Source organism: Elephas maximus, chromosome 11, assembly GCF_024166365.1.
Source record: "Elephas maximus indicus isolate mEleMax1 chromosome 11, mEleMax1 primary haplotype, whole genome shotgun sequence".
NCBI lineage: Eukaryota > Metazoa > Chordata > Mammalia > Proboscidea > Elephantidae > Elephas > Elephas maximus.
The window spans coordinates 20,177,212-20,192,001 of NC_064829.1; the positions used below are offsets into that span (position 1 = coordinate 20,177,212).

The following is a 14,790-nucleotide window of genomic DNA, read 5'->3' on the forward strand; positions in this document are numbered from 1 at the left end:
GGGCTCCTCCACTGGTCTTGGCAGGTGGATCATCAGCGTTTGAGGTTTTGCTTGTCAGGGTTTCGGCTCTCAGGGAAGATGCACAGGGCCCCTTACATTAGCCGCTTTGCTGAGGAGTGTAACTTTGAATTTTACTTGCCACAGGCTGGTGCTTGAGAAGGAGTGGCTTGGCGGCTGGGAGCTCCCTAGACCCCTCTGCAAGCCCCTACCCCCACAGCTGCAGCTCCTTCAGCTGGTTGTCCAGCTCTTCCTCGGGCCTCATCAGTAACCCTCAGGAAGTGCATGTTTCTCTCTGGGAATTGGCCCCAAATGAAGGCCAGCTGTAGTGCTGGTGTTAAAAATGAACTGAAAAGGCGCCAGAGAGGGGTGGTTCCCGGCCAGAAAGTAGGAGCTGGGGGGTCAGTCACGGAGGACCTGGCCTGTGTGGCTGTGGGTTGGGTCTGCGCTCTGAGCAAGGCACTGGTGGTGGGGTGGGAGGGGAGGATGGGGGACAGTGGACTCCTGGATTGACTCTCTGACATGAAAAATGAGAAAACTGACCCATTGATTTTCTATTCCTCCTCCCCCCACCCCCTCTATTGCACCCAGGAAATTGTTTTAAAAAGAAAACTTGGGTGTCCGGTGGTTGGTTTAACCAATACTTACGCTCTCCAGGAACATGTGTTTTAAGAGTTTTTTGAGCGGCTCCAATGCCGCTTCCCTTTCCCTGTTGTTAGCAGCGTGGACCGGGCATATTTTTAAAGAGATCTGTACACAAACCGTGTGAGGCCCAGCCTCCCAGGCTTGCAGGCCTGAACTTGGCTCACGTTGGAGAAGGAAGGCAGAGGTGACTCTGTGCACGTTAGGGGAGATCAGGGCACCAGGGACGTTTGTCCTTAAAACACACACGAAACCAAACAACCCTGAGTTACGCCTGAAAAAATCTCCACAAAGCAGCGAATTGTAGGAAAGAAGTTTGTTGGCAAAACAAAAGCTCAGTTTGGAGGCATAAAAATGTCCATGTCAGATAGGCAGTGGTGACATCACGCAACATGGTGAGTATAATTAATTTTAGTGAACTGTACCCTCAAAAATAGTTAAAATGGCACTTTTTCTTTTTTATATTTTACCACGATAAAATGAAATAGATGACCATATCAAGCGGGACTGTGGTAGGAGCCAGGTATAGGGGATCTGAGGGAGGGAGGACAGTGGCCCGTGCCCTGAGGCTGATCCAATTTGGGCTGGACCCCAGGGGACCAGGCTGGGCTGAGGAGACTAACAATCCTTTCCAGGTCTGCCTGGAGACAGCAGGCAGAGCCCTGCTCCACCCGAATCCTCTTCATTTGGGTCCAGCCTTAGGAGGCACAGAGGTTCTCTGAAAAGCTGCCAATGCAGAAATGCTGCCCTTTCCTTCCACAGGTATCGAGTGAGCTTCAGACCCAGGTATGTCACTAAGTTCAAGACAGTGACCCAGTTGGAATGGAGATGCTGCCCCGGGTTTAGAGGGGGAGACTGCCAAGAAGGTCCCGGGAATCCTGGGAGGACCCCCCACCCTACGCCTGCTCAGCCTCGAAACAGCATGAAGAAAGCTACAGGTAACTAACTTCTTTGTATCTTGCTAGGCATGGACCATGGAGCTGGCATGGAGTGCCAGGGTGGTGCAAGTAGTTACTATGCTCGCTGCTAACCTAGAGGCACCTCGGAAGAAAGGCCTGGAGATCTACTTCTGAAAAATTGACCATTGAAAACCCGATGGAGCACAGTTCTACTTTGACATGCATGGAGTTGCCAAATTGGAATCAGTGTGGTTAGGCTTGGACACTGTTAATATTTCCAGTGCTTCTCCAAAAAATAGGATTTATGATTTACAACATGGACCTTTCCCAGGTCTTCGAATAGCACACATACCCTGCAGTAGACACATGTGGCAGGCAAATTTATCTGCAGGAGCAGTAGCAATTGGCAGATAAAGTTTCTTGTAAGTAAATTGCTTTGATGGGGTGATCTGTGAAAGCCCGTGGCTTAGGCACCAGCAAGGAAATGCTGATGATTTGAGACTTGCGTAGCCTGGAGGCACAGATGCTAAGCTTTTCAGTGTAAGGATGATTTATGTGTTTTCACCTGAATTTACAGGACTTAAAATTGGCTTTTTTTTTTTTAAATAGGCAAATTAGAATCATTCTCCTACAGTTTTGATGAGATATTTGCAAAGTTAAGCCCCAAGTTAGAAGTATCCAGTGAGGTTGATCTTAATTGTGTTTCTGAAACTTTCTTTTTGAAGTGAAGCAGCACAAATGCAGTGAATAGCTAAGGAAGCAGTTATAATTCTTACCTGTAGCACACCTTGCTTTTAAATGTGACATTAGGACAATGACTTTCACGAATAAGCACTTTAGGGCATCTTGCTCTACATTGCTTTATCTTTTCTCTTTTTAAATAGAAACCGAAACAAAACAAACCCTTTGCTGTCTATAGGATTCCAATCCATAGCAACCCTATAGGACAGAGTAGAACCACCCCATAGGGTTTCTAAGGAGCGGCTGGTGGATTCGAACTGCTGACTTTTTGGTTAGCAGCCGAGCTCTTAACCACTGTACCAACAGGCCTAGAGTCACAATAAATACAGCCTAGATTTTTTAGATGTCTAAGTTGTCTTTAAATGATTAAATTTCCTGTGAAGTATTTTCTTCAATTTCAAAATTGGCATTTTTCCCAACCTAGTCTGTGAAGTAGAATTTAAAATAATTTTTCTCATTACAAAGTAATGCATATCAATTGAAGAATGTTTATAAAGTATAGGAAAAATTTTTCCCAAAATACACATAATCTCACCACCAAAGGATAACTACTGTTACCCTTTTGTTATAAAACATCACTCTCTTACCCATATCTGCATATACATTTTGTTAAAGAAAAAGTCATTCATCCCACAAATATTTGTTGAGCTTCTATATCTGGCAGGCTCTTGGGATAAGCAAAAAACAGTCCCTGCTCCCGCAGACCCCTGACTCTTAGGGAAGACTAAGATAAGTGCTAACATGAGGGGGTTACTATTGGCTCGTAATAGTCTATTTTTGTTTTGTATTGCCTTCATTTTTTAACATTTTGTCAAAGTTTAAACACTCATGTAGTTTAATAAGTCAAATAGTTTTATGAGGACTATTAGGGAAAACAGAGGTCCCTGTGTGGTACAAATGGTTTGTGCTTAGCTACTAACTGAAAGGTTGGCGGTTTGAACCCACCCCATGGCACCAAGGAAGAAAGGCCTGGTGATCTGCTTCCATAAAGATTATAGCCCAAAAAAACCCTGGGGAGCTCAGTTCTACTCAGTAAAACATGGGGTTGCCATAAATTAGAATTGGCTTCACAGCAATGCGTATTAGGAAAAACAGCCATCTCTCACACTCCTCCCCCCTGTTTTTTCCACCCCCAGAGGCAATTTCTTTAAACTCTTAAAATGATTCTTTTGGAATTTACCTCAGTTTTGGAAGATGAAGATCTGACTCTCTTTTGTCCACTCCTCAACAGGCTGCTCCTATGCCCCATGCTTTCTATACAGTTATATTTTTATTGATTTACTATTCAGTGTTTACATTGTAAGAACTATGCAGAACATGCTTACAGCTGAGCCATGTAGTATGCTATGAATGCTTTTCCTTCCCTACACAGCTTTTTCATTCCTCTGGAGTTAATAATTGTTTTATGTTTTCCTTCGCTCTGTTTTCTATGTTTTTGTCCTGATTTCAACTCAAACCTTCCTCTGGTTATCTAAACTTCCTGTCCTTATGTTCAGACACATGAGGTTCATCTTTTTGAAGAAATCTCCCGGAGAGCCTTCTCACATGCCCCACCCGCACTGGTCAGCCCTTCTTCCCTGGTTTACATCTGGATGTTAGCTGGCCTCTCCTGGATTCTGTTTCCTGTCCCCACCACCCCGCCCTCCGCCCCAGTGTACTTACTCCTTCTCAGTTTACTCCCTTGCATTGATGTAAGGCACATCCTCCAGCAGCTTAGCTTCTTGAGACGATACCATGGAGATAAACTTTTTTTTTTTTTTTTAATACTTTATAGTCTGAAAATATTTGTACTCCAGCTTCAGAATTCTAGGTTGGAAATTTTGAAATCATTGCTCGGTTTTCTCCTAGCTTCCAGTGCTGCTGTCGGCAAGTCCAAAACCATCCTGCTTTCCAATTCATGTGTGACCGCTTTGTTGTTGTTTTTTTTGTTCCTCTTTTTTGGCATTTTAGTGGGATTTCAGGAGGGAGTGAAAAGAATGCTTACCTTCAACCCACTATCATTATAACGAACATAACTGTTTTTAGAACTTTTTAACTTAACAGCCTGTAATGAACAGTTTTCGTGTCATTAAACATTCTGCAATATCATTTAATGGCCTCAGAGAATTTGATTGTTTGAATGTGTTGTAGTTTAAACAGCCCCCTGTTGTTGGGCCCTTAGGTTGTATGTAATTTTTCACTATCACAAATAATATTCGAATAAACATCTCTCCTATTAAATTTTTGCCTCATCCTGATCATTTACTAGAATAAATTTCTGGAAGTGTAATTGCAGGGTCAAAAGGATTCTGAAAATTTTCATACGTGTTGCCAAATTTTCCTTCAAAAAAAGCTATAGCGACTTACAGTCGCCAGTGGTATCTGAGAGAAGCTTTTCCCTATGTCCTTGATTGTCCCCCATTCTTCTGCCCTTTGTTTGGATTTCCTTCGCCCAGAATAGCATTTCATTTGTATACAATTCAACACTTGTTTTCCTTTAGCATCTTGAGATAGAATAATTTTTTTCAGTGTGGAAATAGGGTGTTCTTTAGAGTTCTCTGCAGGAGAAAGAATGTGACTGAGAGTCTGGACAGCTGAATTTCAGTCTTATTTTTAACACTAAATTGACTTTATTAACTAATAGCTGTTGTTATGATCTTATGTAAAAGTTTAGGGGAGGAAAAAACAACAAAGATTCAACCCAAATGCCTACAACATTCTCAATTTAATTCCAGTGTTTGTCAATGTACATTTGTGCATTTTATTGTGATATATTTTGTGTTTGACTTTTTCCACTACATGGTCGTCTTCAGGCTCGTCAATGCCGACCCTTTTCCACTATTCCTTGTATTCCTCTGTGTTCAGGGGCATGGTTTTTACTTGTTAGTCTCATGTTGCTGCAGGTTTTTGTAGTCTCCTTTTTGTTTAGTTTATCTATTTCTATATCTGTCAATTTATTTTGATTTTATGATTCATCATGGTCATTTTCATAACTTTTTTTCTTATGGACTATTTTCTTGGGGTGTATTTTTTAAAGTAGGATTATAAAAAATTCAATGATTGTGTTCTTTGATTTAATGAGTCTTAGTATACATGACCAAAACCAACCAACCAACCTGTTGCAGTTGAGTAGATTCTGACTCATAGCGACCCCGCAGGACAGAGTAGCCCTCCCCCGCAGGGTTTCCAGGAAGGGGCTGGCTGATTTGAACTGCCAGCCTTTTGGTTGGCAGCAGGCTCTTAACCACGGAGCCAGCAGGGCTCTCTACATGGCCGGGTGGCTCTGTTTGGGGAGATACCAATGAAGTCAGTTGCTTTATCCCTCTTTTGCTCTTAGTTTCCCCAACTACATTACAAGGCTGAACAAGGTCTGGCTTTTTAGCATAGGGATGCCAATACAAGTTAAAGAGAACGCCCAGGAGTTGCTTTGAAGATAACTTGCTGCTCATACGATATCGTGTCATCCAACAGTTAATGGGTGGATCTTGCTAAAGTAGCATCTTGTGATTTGACAGTGTGCGGTCAACCATTGGGCAGTGGCCACATTTCACGACTGTGGGAAGTCATGTGTTCACGTGATAAAGCAGATAAAAATATTTCCTCTCAGGGTGAAAAGAACCATTGAGTATCTGTTATGTGCCATGTACATGTTCTCTTAACAGCCCTAAGAGAGAATATGGTACCTCCATTTCATAGATGAGGGAATTAGGGTTCACAGAAATTAATTTGCTCAAGAGCAGACAATAAACAGCAGATCCAGAATGAAAGTGGAAATCTGTTTGACTCCAAAAACCACACTCTTTTCTGCTCTAACACAGTAATTACCTGCAATTAGGTGATGGGTCTGTAAATGAAAGTTTAAATGTGTTCTGTAAGTAGCCTGTTTATTGTCTTTGCAGAAACTAGCTGAAGATAGAGAATGTTAAGTCATGTCCAATTCTTTCTTTATAACAGATAATGAACCAAACCAAATCCCAGGGCCCAAGAGAACTCTGGCACCAACTCATACAGCAGAACCAAGTCGAGTAGTAGATCCAAAACAGGGACCTCAAGAACTTCAAGAAAAGAAAATTCAGGTGCTTGAGGAGAAGGTTTTCCGACTCACAAGGACAGTTCTTGACCTCCAGTCTTCTATTGCTGGAGTGAATGAAAACCTCAAACATGCCATCCAGAATGATGCCGGTAAAATGCTGGTGTCGTGGCTCAACAACGTGCACCCCCAGCCAACACCTGACAGTGCCATTGGTGGAGACACAGAAATGGTCCAGCTTCCTGGCATCAACAACAAGGAATCTGGCATGAAGGACATCAAGTCTGAATTGGCCGAAGTCAAGGATGCTCTGAAGACGAAGAGTGACAAGCTGGAAGAGCTGGATGGGAAAGTGAAGGGTTATGAAGGGCAGCTCAAACAGCTCCAGGAGGCCGCCCAGGGCCCTACAGTGACCATGACGACCAACGAACTCTACCAAGCCTATGTGGACAGTAAGATCAATGCCCTGAGAGAGGAACTCATGGAGGGAATGGACAGAAAGCTAGCTGATTTGAAGAACTCTTGTGAGTACAGGTTGGTTGGCCTCCAGCAACAGTGTGATGATTATGGGAGCAGCTTCCTAGGTGTGATAGAGCTTATAGGAGAGAAGGAAGCAAATCTGAGAAAAGAAATAAATGACCTTCGTGCCCAGCTACCGAATCCTTCCGTCCAGACAAACTGCTCTGACCGTGAAAAGAATGGTGCACACTTTGGTCAACAGATCAAGATGTTAGACCAGAAAATCGAAAGAGTTGCTGAAGCCACCAGGATGCTGAATGGGCGACTGGACAATGAGTTTGATCGCCTCACAGTTCCAGAACCAGAGGTGGACTTTGATGCAAGATGGAATGAGCTGGATGCAAGGATCAATGTGACAGAGAAGAACGCAGAAGAACATTGCTTTTACATTGAGGAAAGCCTTCGGGGGGCCATTAATGCAGAGGTACATGAGTTGAAGCAACTTCTCAACCAGAAAATACAATCTCTAGAAGACCGTGTGGGGAGCGTTCTTCTGGAGATTGCAAACAGCTCTAATGCAGAATTTACTCCTTCAAGCTCCACCCTACCAGGTGTGTCAGGGTCAGGGAACGAACAGGTCCTGACTGAATTAAACCACTTGAAGGATAAACTTCAAGTTGTTGAGGATATTTGCCAGCAGAACTTCCAGAGAGAGCCTCATGGGAGAGAAGGTACTTTGCCAAATGAGGAAGACCACACAATGGGTGATAGTTCAAGGCTTTTGAAATCTCTAAATGACACAATGCACAGGAAGTTTCAGGAAATTGAATGGAGCATCCAGAAACTTCAACGGGATTTCAGTTTTCTTTATTCCCAACTAAATCACACAGAAAATAACGTGACTTTTCTTCAGAATGAGATGAGCCATTGTAGAGAAGGTAAAAACGCTGAAGGGGGTGGGTTTACTAAGGGGGGTGAGCCAGAGAGGACAGGTGAGACCCTCCCGTCCCCACCGGATCCCACGGCACAGTGCTGCAGCCAGCTAGAGGAGGAGTTACAGAGGCTGCAGAGCCAGGTCCTTACTGGCCTAGACACTTGTAAGGAAAACATGCAAGGCGTCCAGACAGAGGTCTCTGTGGTTGAAGGCAGAGTGTCTCAGATGGAGAAAACTTGCAACAAACTGGACTCCATCTCGGGAAGTCTTGACAAGATCAAGGAAGGGCTCAACAAGCATGTGAGTAGCCTGTGGAGCTGCATCAGGCAGATGAATGGGACGCTCCAGTCACATTCCGGAGACATTTCTGGCCTGAAGAATTCTGTCCAGCAGTTCTATAGCCACGTTTTCCAGATTTCTACTGACCTGCAAGATCTGGTCAAATTTCAACCATCAGCAAGTAAGTTGACCTTTACAATTCCATTTCTTGTATTTGCTTGCAGCATGTGACAGTGTTCTGCTAGATTTTGGACACTTTGTGGAATTCACTGAACTCCATCAGTGCCACCCAAGGTACGGTCCATGGAGTGTGCCAGTTCGTGATTTGCTGCTGGGTAGCAATGAGAGAAATAGCAACATTGACAGTGAGCATTTAGAAACCTTCAAAATAATTTTAAAGTCCCCGGGTGTGTAAATGGTTAATGTGCTCGGCTGCTAACCCACTGTTGCAGTTCACGTCCATCCGGAGGCTCCTCAGAAGAAAATCCTTGTGATCTACTTCCAAAAAACCAGCCATTGAAAACCCTGTGAAGCACAGTTCTACCCTGGCACACACAGGGTCGCCATGAGTTGGAAATGACTCCACGTCAACTGGTTTTAAAACAATTCAATATCACTGCAGCATTCAAACACATGATTTGTATATTTTACAAAAGTATTAGTCAACAACAGATTGAAGGTAGAAAAGGAAATCTGGTCTGTCAGTGCAGATGGATTGAAAAGTACTGACCTATAAGATTATGTTGCAGAGCTTAGAGCTGGGGTCAAACTTTTGGCATAAAGACTTGGGGCACTGGGTAGTGTTGCCGCTGCTTCTACCTAGGGAGTCTCTTGTATGCTTATCCATTAACCCGTCTACACGCATCACTTTCTTTAGGTTTGCTTGTATTATTATAATCTTGGTCATCATCATCTTTGGGCCACCTCCCATCCCCTGAGATCTAGAGCCCAGAGAATGGTGGATGGAATCCTTTCCAAAGACACAGACCAAAAAACAGTTGCCCTCAAGTTGGTTCTGACTCATGACAAACCATTGTGTGTCAGAGTGAAACTGCTCTGTAGGGTTTTCAGTGGCTGATTTTTCAGATGTAGATCACCAGGCCTTTTTTCCGAGGCATCTCTGGGTAGACCTGAACCTCCAACTTTTTAGTTAACAAGCTGAGGGCATTACTGTTTGCACCACACAGGGACTCTGAGGCACAGACAGGACCTCGGATAAAAGCAGTTTAGGGGCAGTGACTGTTTAAAGCCTTACAGTGTCTAGCTCCGTGAAGATTACCACAGTGCTGCAAGCAATACTTGCTACACATTAGACACTCAACAAATATTTTTTGAATGAACGAATGAACAGGCCCTTAATAGTTTTGAATAATATATTCGATACTTGGGGGCTAAACACATAATCCGTGAGCAGAGCTTTTCTTGTATCCAGATTCTTATTTCCCCTCAAAACTGAGATGGCCTTTTCTAGTTGCAGGCAGGGGGTGAAGGGGAACAAGAAGAGAGATTACATTTTTTGAGCACTTTCTATGTGCCAGGCAAATGGTTAACGCGCTTGGCTACTAACCAAAAGGTTGGAGTTCAAGTCCACCAAAGGCTGGGCACATCTCACCTGGCCCCACAGCAGCCTCATAGGGAGGGCACAGTGGTGTTCTGGGGGAAGAGTGTCTGTGGTCACACAGCTGGCAGAGTGGGGGAGTGGGGATTGGAACTCTGGCCGTTCTGCACCCAAAATTGTTGTTTTTTACTCTAGCGCCATCTCCCTGGTGTCCCCCAGAGTTGAATGCAGACTTCTTTGGTCTACAAGAATCTGTCCAGGGCAGGCTGTGTACCCCGAAGGGAACGATTTCTGACCTTCCCTCTCCTTGTTTTCCAGTCACTGGTCACCTGTCTGTATCACCTCCTCCACTTTGTTCAGCTCTGGTGACACAGACCCTTACCAGTTGAGCTGAGATTCCGTGGCTTCACGTGATGAGCGTGTCCCAGCTGAGACATAAAACCCGAAGAGGGGAAGGCTCGAGTGTGAGAGACAGATGCATCCTGGCCTGCCTGGGCAGGGCCTGGGCCAGGTGCTGGCCCTGAGGAGGGGTGGGAGGGTCCAGGCCGTCAGGTGGGAGAAGCCCTGGATGTCCCCAGAGTGCAGTGCTAATTTTGCAAGAGAAGTCATCCAGGAATCTGGCCTCCAACACACCACCCTATTTATAACCCTGTCCTGTCCTTCCTGGCCCGCTCAGCTCCCCTATCTCTGGAATGTTGAGTAAAGGTCACCAGACGTAGAATGATTATCCTTTGTGGGGACAATGCCGTCTGGACTGTGCTTTGTAACAGCCTGAACCAGCTGTTTCCCTTTGCTTGTGACTCTCAGGCAGGGTGAGAAGCTGTGTTAGCTCGCTCACATTTCTCTGGTGCAGTCGGAGTTGGAGGTAAATGCCTTTAAAGAGAATGTGGCTGTAAAAGACTATCCTTTTGGAATGAACTCATGGTTGTGAATGTAGAATACAGGGACTGTCATTGATTGAAAAGAACCAAAAATCAAAAAGCACAGCACCATCTGTCCTTGCGTAGCATCGGGGATAGGAGGTTCGGAACCTGGGTGTCAGAGACCCAGGGATGAATCTTAAGTTCATATACCCAGTCGCTTAAAAGTCAACAGAACATTTATGGAGCACCTAGTATGTTCGAGGAGCCCTGGTGGTGCAGCGGTTAAGAGCTCAGCTGCTAACCAAAAGGTCGGCAATTTACATCCATCCACCAGCCGCTCCTTGGAAACCCTGGGCGGCAGTTCTCCTCTGTCCTATAGGGTCGTTGTGAATCGGAATCAACTCACTGGCAGTGGGTAGGATGTGTGAGGCTCTGTGAAGTGCGATCCTTACCCTCAGAGCGTTTTCAATCACAGTAGTAAAGAGACACACAGGCCTAGAGACACACAGGTCTACAGAGAGAACGGGTAAGATGGTGTGTAAAAGCCCAGTGAGTTTATTTCACAAAATCTTCTTGAGTACCTGCTGTGTGGGAGGGAATAGATTATGAGTGTGGGAGATGTAGACAGAACGACCATATGGTGGGAAGATAAACAGCAAGCAGAGAGCTGGCCGCAGGAAGGGGTCTGCATCCCCGCATGGGGCGTGCAAAGCCCTAGGGCTGCCAGGAAGGTGGGGAGGCTTCTCAGAGGAGGAACCACTGAGGGGAGCCTTTAAGACTGAGCCGGAGTTTACTGAGCAGAGTTGAGAGGCCTGTGGGCAGCTGGAGTGTGGGTCGTGAGGAGAGGTGGTAAGAGGAGACTTTTGGAAGGAGGTGTGGCTGGGGCTGATGAAGGCGTGGTAGGATTTGGAAAAGCAAGAGGGGAGGGCATTCCTGGTGAGGAGCTTGTGTGAATGGATCTGTTATTTATTGCTGTGTAACAGACTTCCCCAAATCTGGTGGCTTAACATGACCAAGATTTATTATTTTTCATTTTCATGTGGGTCAGGAATTTGGGCAGGGTGTGACTGGCAGTCCTGGCATTGGCTGGAGTCACCCACTTGGCTGCATTCAGCTGGCCGCTGGCCTGGGCTGGGCTGGAAGCTCTAGGAAGACTTCAGCCACAGGCCTGGTGCCTTGGTACTCCTCCACATGATCTTTCTATGTGGTGAACTTGGGCTTCCTCACAGCATGGCAGCCTTGCTGTAGTCAGACGTAAAGGGAAAGTGGAAACTCTAGGGCCTCTGAGTGGAAATCAAATCAATACAAGCTATTATGTTGTTGCTGTTGTTAGTTGCCATCAAGTGGATTCGGATTCATGGCAACCCCATGTGTGCAAAGTAGAACTGCTCCATAGGGTTTTCAAGGCTGTGACTTTTCAGAAGCAGGTGGCCTGGCCTGTCTTCTGAGTCGCTGCTGAATGGGTTGGAATCACTGCCCTTCTGGCTAGTAGTCGAGCGCTTAATCATTTGTGCTAGGCAGGGAATTATGCCACTTCTCTGATACCAACTAAACTGAAGGAGCTCAATTCCAACCCAGCAGCACATGGAGTACTTCTTCCTTTGACTCTAACCACCATAGGTAGGTCAGGTCTCAAGCTAAGGGGCACATTCCTCCAGACTGCCTAGTCTGCCCAAGACTCAGATGCCAGCTGTAAGTTTGGGGGTCTCCAGGGCCCTCTGTACTTCTGACCTGTTGGCTGCAGATTCAAGGGTTTCCTCTACCCTCTCAGGATACCAGCCATAGAATCAGGGGTCCCTCTGCCCACTCACCCCTGGCCTGAAGGCTCCCACTACTCCCTTGGGTTCGATGAACTAGAATGACTCATGGGAAGTGCCGTTCTTACGATTAGAGTTTAATTATAGCAAAAAGGATACAAACGAAGAGATGCAGAGGGTTCCCAGTGCAGAGCATCCGTGTCCCAAAAAGGACACGCTACACTCTTACGTGCACCTGTGCCTTTCACCCACCAGGAAGCCCATGGAGCTTCCGTGTCAAGAGCCTTTATTGGGACCTAGTGACATCATAGCCAGGATTGATTGAATCAACTAACTCCCCCACCCCGTGAGTCCTCCCAGCCTGGCCAGCCCCAACCTGAGTCACTTCGTTAGCATAAACCCTCAGATGTGATCTGGAGGCCTCATCAAAGACACTTCAATCAAAGGTTTTAGAGGTTATTTCTCAGGAACCAAAGACTAAATCCTTTGGGTAAAGCCAAAAAGCAAACACGTTGCCATCAAGTCGATTCTGATTCATAGCAACCCTGTAGGACAGAGTAGAACTGCCCTGCCCCAAAGGGTTTCCAAGGAGCAGCTGGTGGATTCGAACTGCTGACCTTTTGGTTAGCAGCTGAGGTCTTAACCACTGTACCACCAGGGCTCCTCTTTGGGTAAAGTTAATGTAAACCCCACACCCTCTGCAAGGCCAGGCCCAGAACTGGCAGGTGGCACTTCTGCCACATTCCGTTCGTCAAACCAAGCCACCTCTTGAAGGGTGATGTGGCCTGCATGTGCAGGGAGAGATGGAACGTTGTGAGTCATCTCTGGAGGAGATCTACCACAGCGAGCAAGGGCCCAGAGGTGAGGAACCCAATTCCTGGACCAGGGACCCCAACTCCGGTGGTTCTACTCAGTTCTCTACTCTGTTCACAGATCCTGTTATTTTCCTCTGACGCCTCCCTAAGGAGCCTGAATTACCCAGCAGGCAGCCAGTGGGGGGGAACAAGGGGCTTTAGCTGATGCTTAGTAGATCCATGTCTCTCTCTCTTTAAAATTTATTGAGGTGAAAGCACAAAGCATAAAATTAACCATGTTAGAGCAACAGTTAATACACTCATCATGCTGTGCAGCCGCCACCTCTGTCTAGTCCCACACATTTTCATCACTCCAAGATAAAACCCTGTGCTCAGTTGCAAAGCAAAAGATTGGAGGTTTGAGCCCACACAGAGGTGTCTTGGAAGAAAGGCCTGGTCATCTATTCCAAAAAAAAATCAGCCATCGAAAACTATGGAGCACAGTTCTACTCTGACACACATGGGGTCACCATGAGTCAAAACTGACTCAGGGGCAACTGGTTACCCATTAAACAGTTTCTATGTCTTCTTTCCTTCGGCCCCTGGCCACCACCAGTCCACATTCTGTTTCTATGCATTTGTTTATTTTAGATGTTTCATAAAAGTGGGATCATAAATATGTGTCCTTCTTATTTCGTTCACCATAGGGTTTTCCAGGCTCGCCCATGCCGTACCATGTGTCAGAACCTCGTTTCTCTTCATGGCCTATAATATCCTGTTGTATGAATAGACTACAATTCACTCATCTGTTGATGGACATTTGGGATGTTCCAAGTCTCTTTTTTATTCTTCCCATTAGTACAGGTATTCTTCCTTCTTGTTTAAAAGGGATTCTTGAAATTATCTGCAAATGTTTAGTTATGTTGTTGGACAAAAGATCCACGGCTTTCATCTAGGACTCAGAGGGCTGACCAACTTCTAAAAGGTGTAGAGCCACTGCACTGTCTCATTACTTTCTCGCCTTTGACAAGGCAAAGTGGGTGTGATACCTCTCTCCTGGCCCCTGTACCTCCCACCCGTTCGTTCACAGGTCCGTTCATTCAATAAAGATTTACTGAGCCATGTTCTAGGTGCTGGAGTGTCTGCCTCACAGATCTTACACTCTGGAGGGGAAGACAGACAATATACAACCAAGCAAATAAAGAGCTGATTTCATTTAGCAATTAATACCACCAGGAAAGCTGAAACACAGTAAGACAATAGAGAATGGGTGGGGGTGGGGGAGGTATATTGAGATCATTGCTCAGGGAAAGTTGCCCAGTTGAGATGACATTTGAACGGAGACATAAATAAAGTGAGCCCTGCAGAGACCTGGGAACAGTGTTCCAGGTGGAGGGAACAGCATATTCAAAGACTCAGAGGTGGGAATGAGTTTGCCATGTTTGAAAAACTCAGGAATGCCAGTTTGGCCAAGTATATGAGCAAGGGAGACAGCCATAGGCAATGGGGTCAAAGAGGGAGCAGAAATCAGATTATGTAGGATTTTATAGGTTATGATAGAGGATTTGTATTTTAAGTATGAGGAGAAACTATCAGAAAATTTTGAACAGCGAAAAAAAAAATTTTTTTTTTTTTGCGAGGTGACGGTTATTTCCCAGGTTTGTAATCCTAGCTCCTCCATGCTAGCTCTGTGACTTTAAGCAAGCTGTTTATCATATGCTTCACTTTCCTCATTGTTCAGTAATGATACCTACCTCGAAAAGTGGCTAACATGGATGAATCTTGAAAACATTATGCTGAATGACATAAGCCAGACACGTACTGTATGACCCACTTATATGAACTATCTAGAACAGGC

The 14,790-nt window shown here is 45.4% G+C and overlaps 1 protein-coding gene across 2 annotated transcripts in view; it reads left to right on the forward strand.

The window, feature by feature from the left end:
- Positions 1 to 14,790, forward strand: part of EMILIN2 (elastin microfibril interfacer 2) — a 60,963-nt gene that overhangs the window by 27,894 nt on the left and 18,279 nt on the right. For both annotated transcript variants that reach the window (XM_049901055.1, XM_049901056.1), the window contains exons 3-4: positions 1,402 to 1,577; positions 6,213 to 8,141. In XM_049901055.1, coding sequence (XP_049757012.1) covers positions 1,402 to 1,577; positions 6,213 to 8,141 — 2,105 coding nt within the window. The remainder of the gene's footprint in view (positions 1 to 1,401; positions 1,578 to 6,212; positions 8,142 to 14,790) is intronic.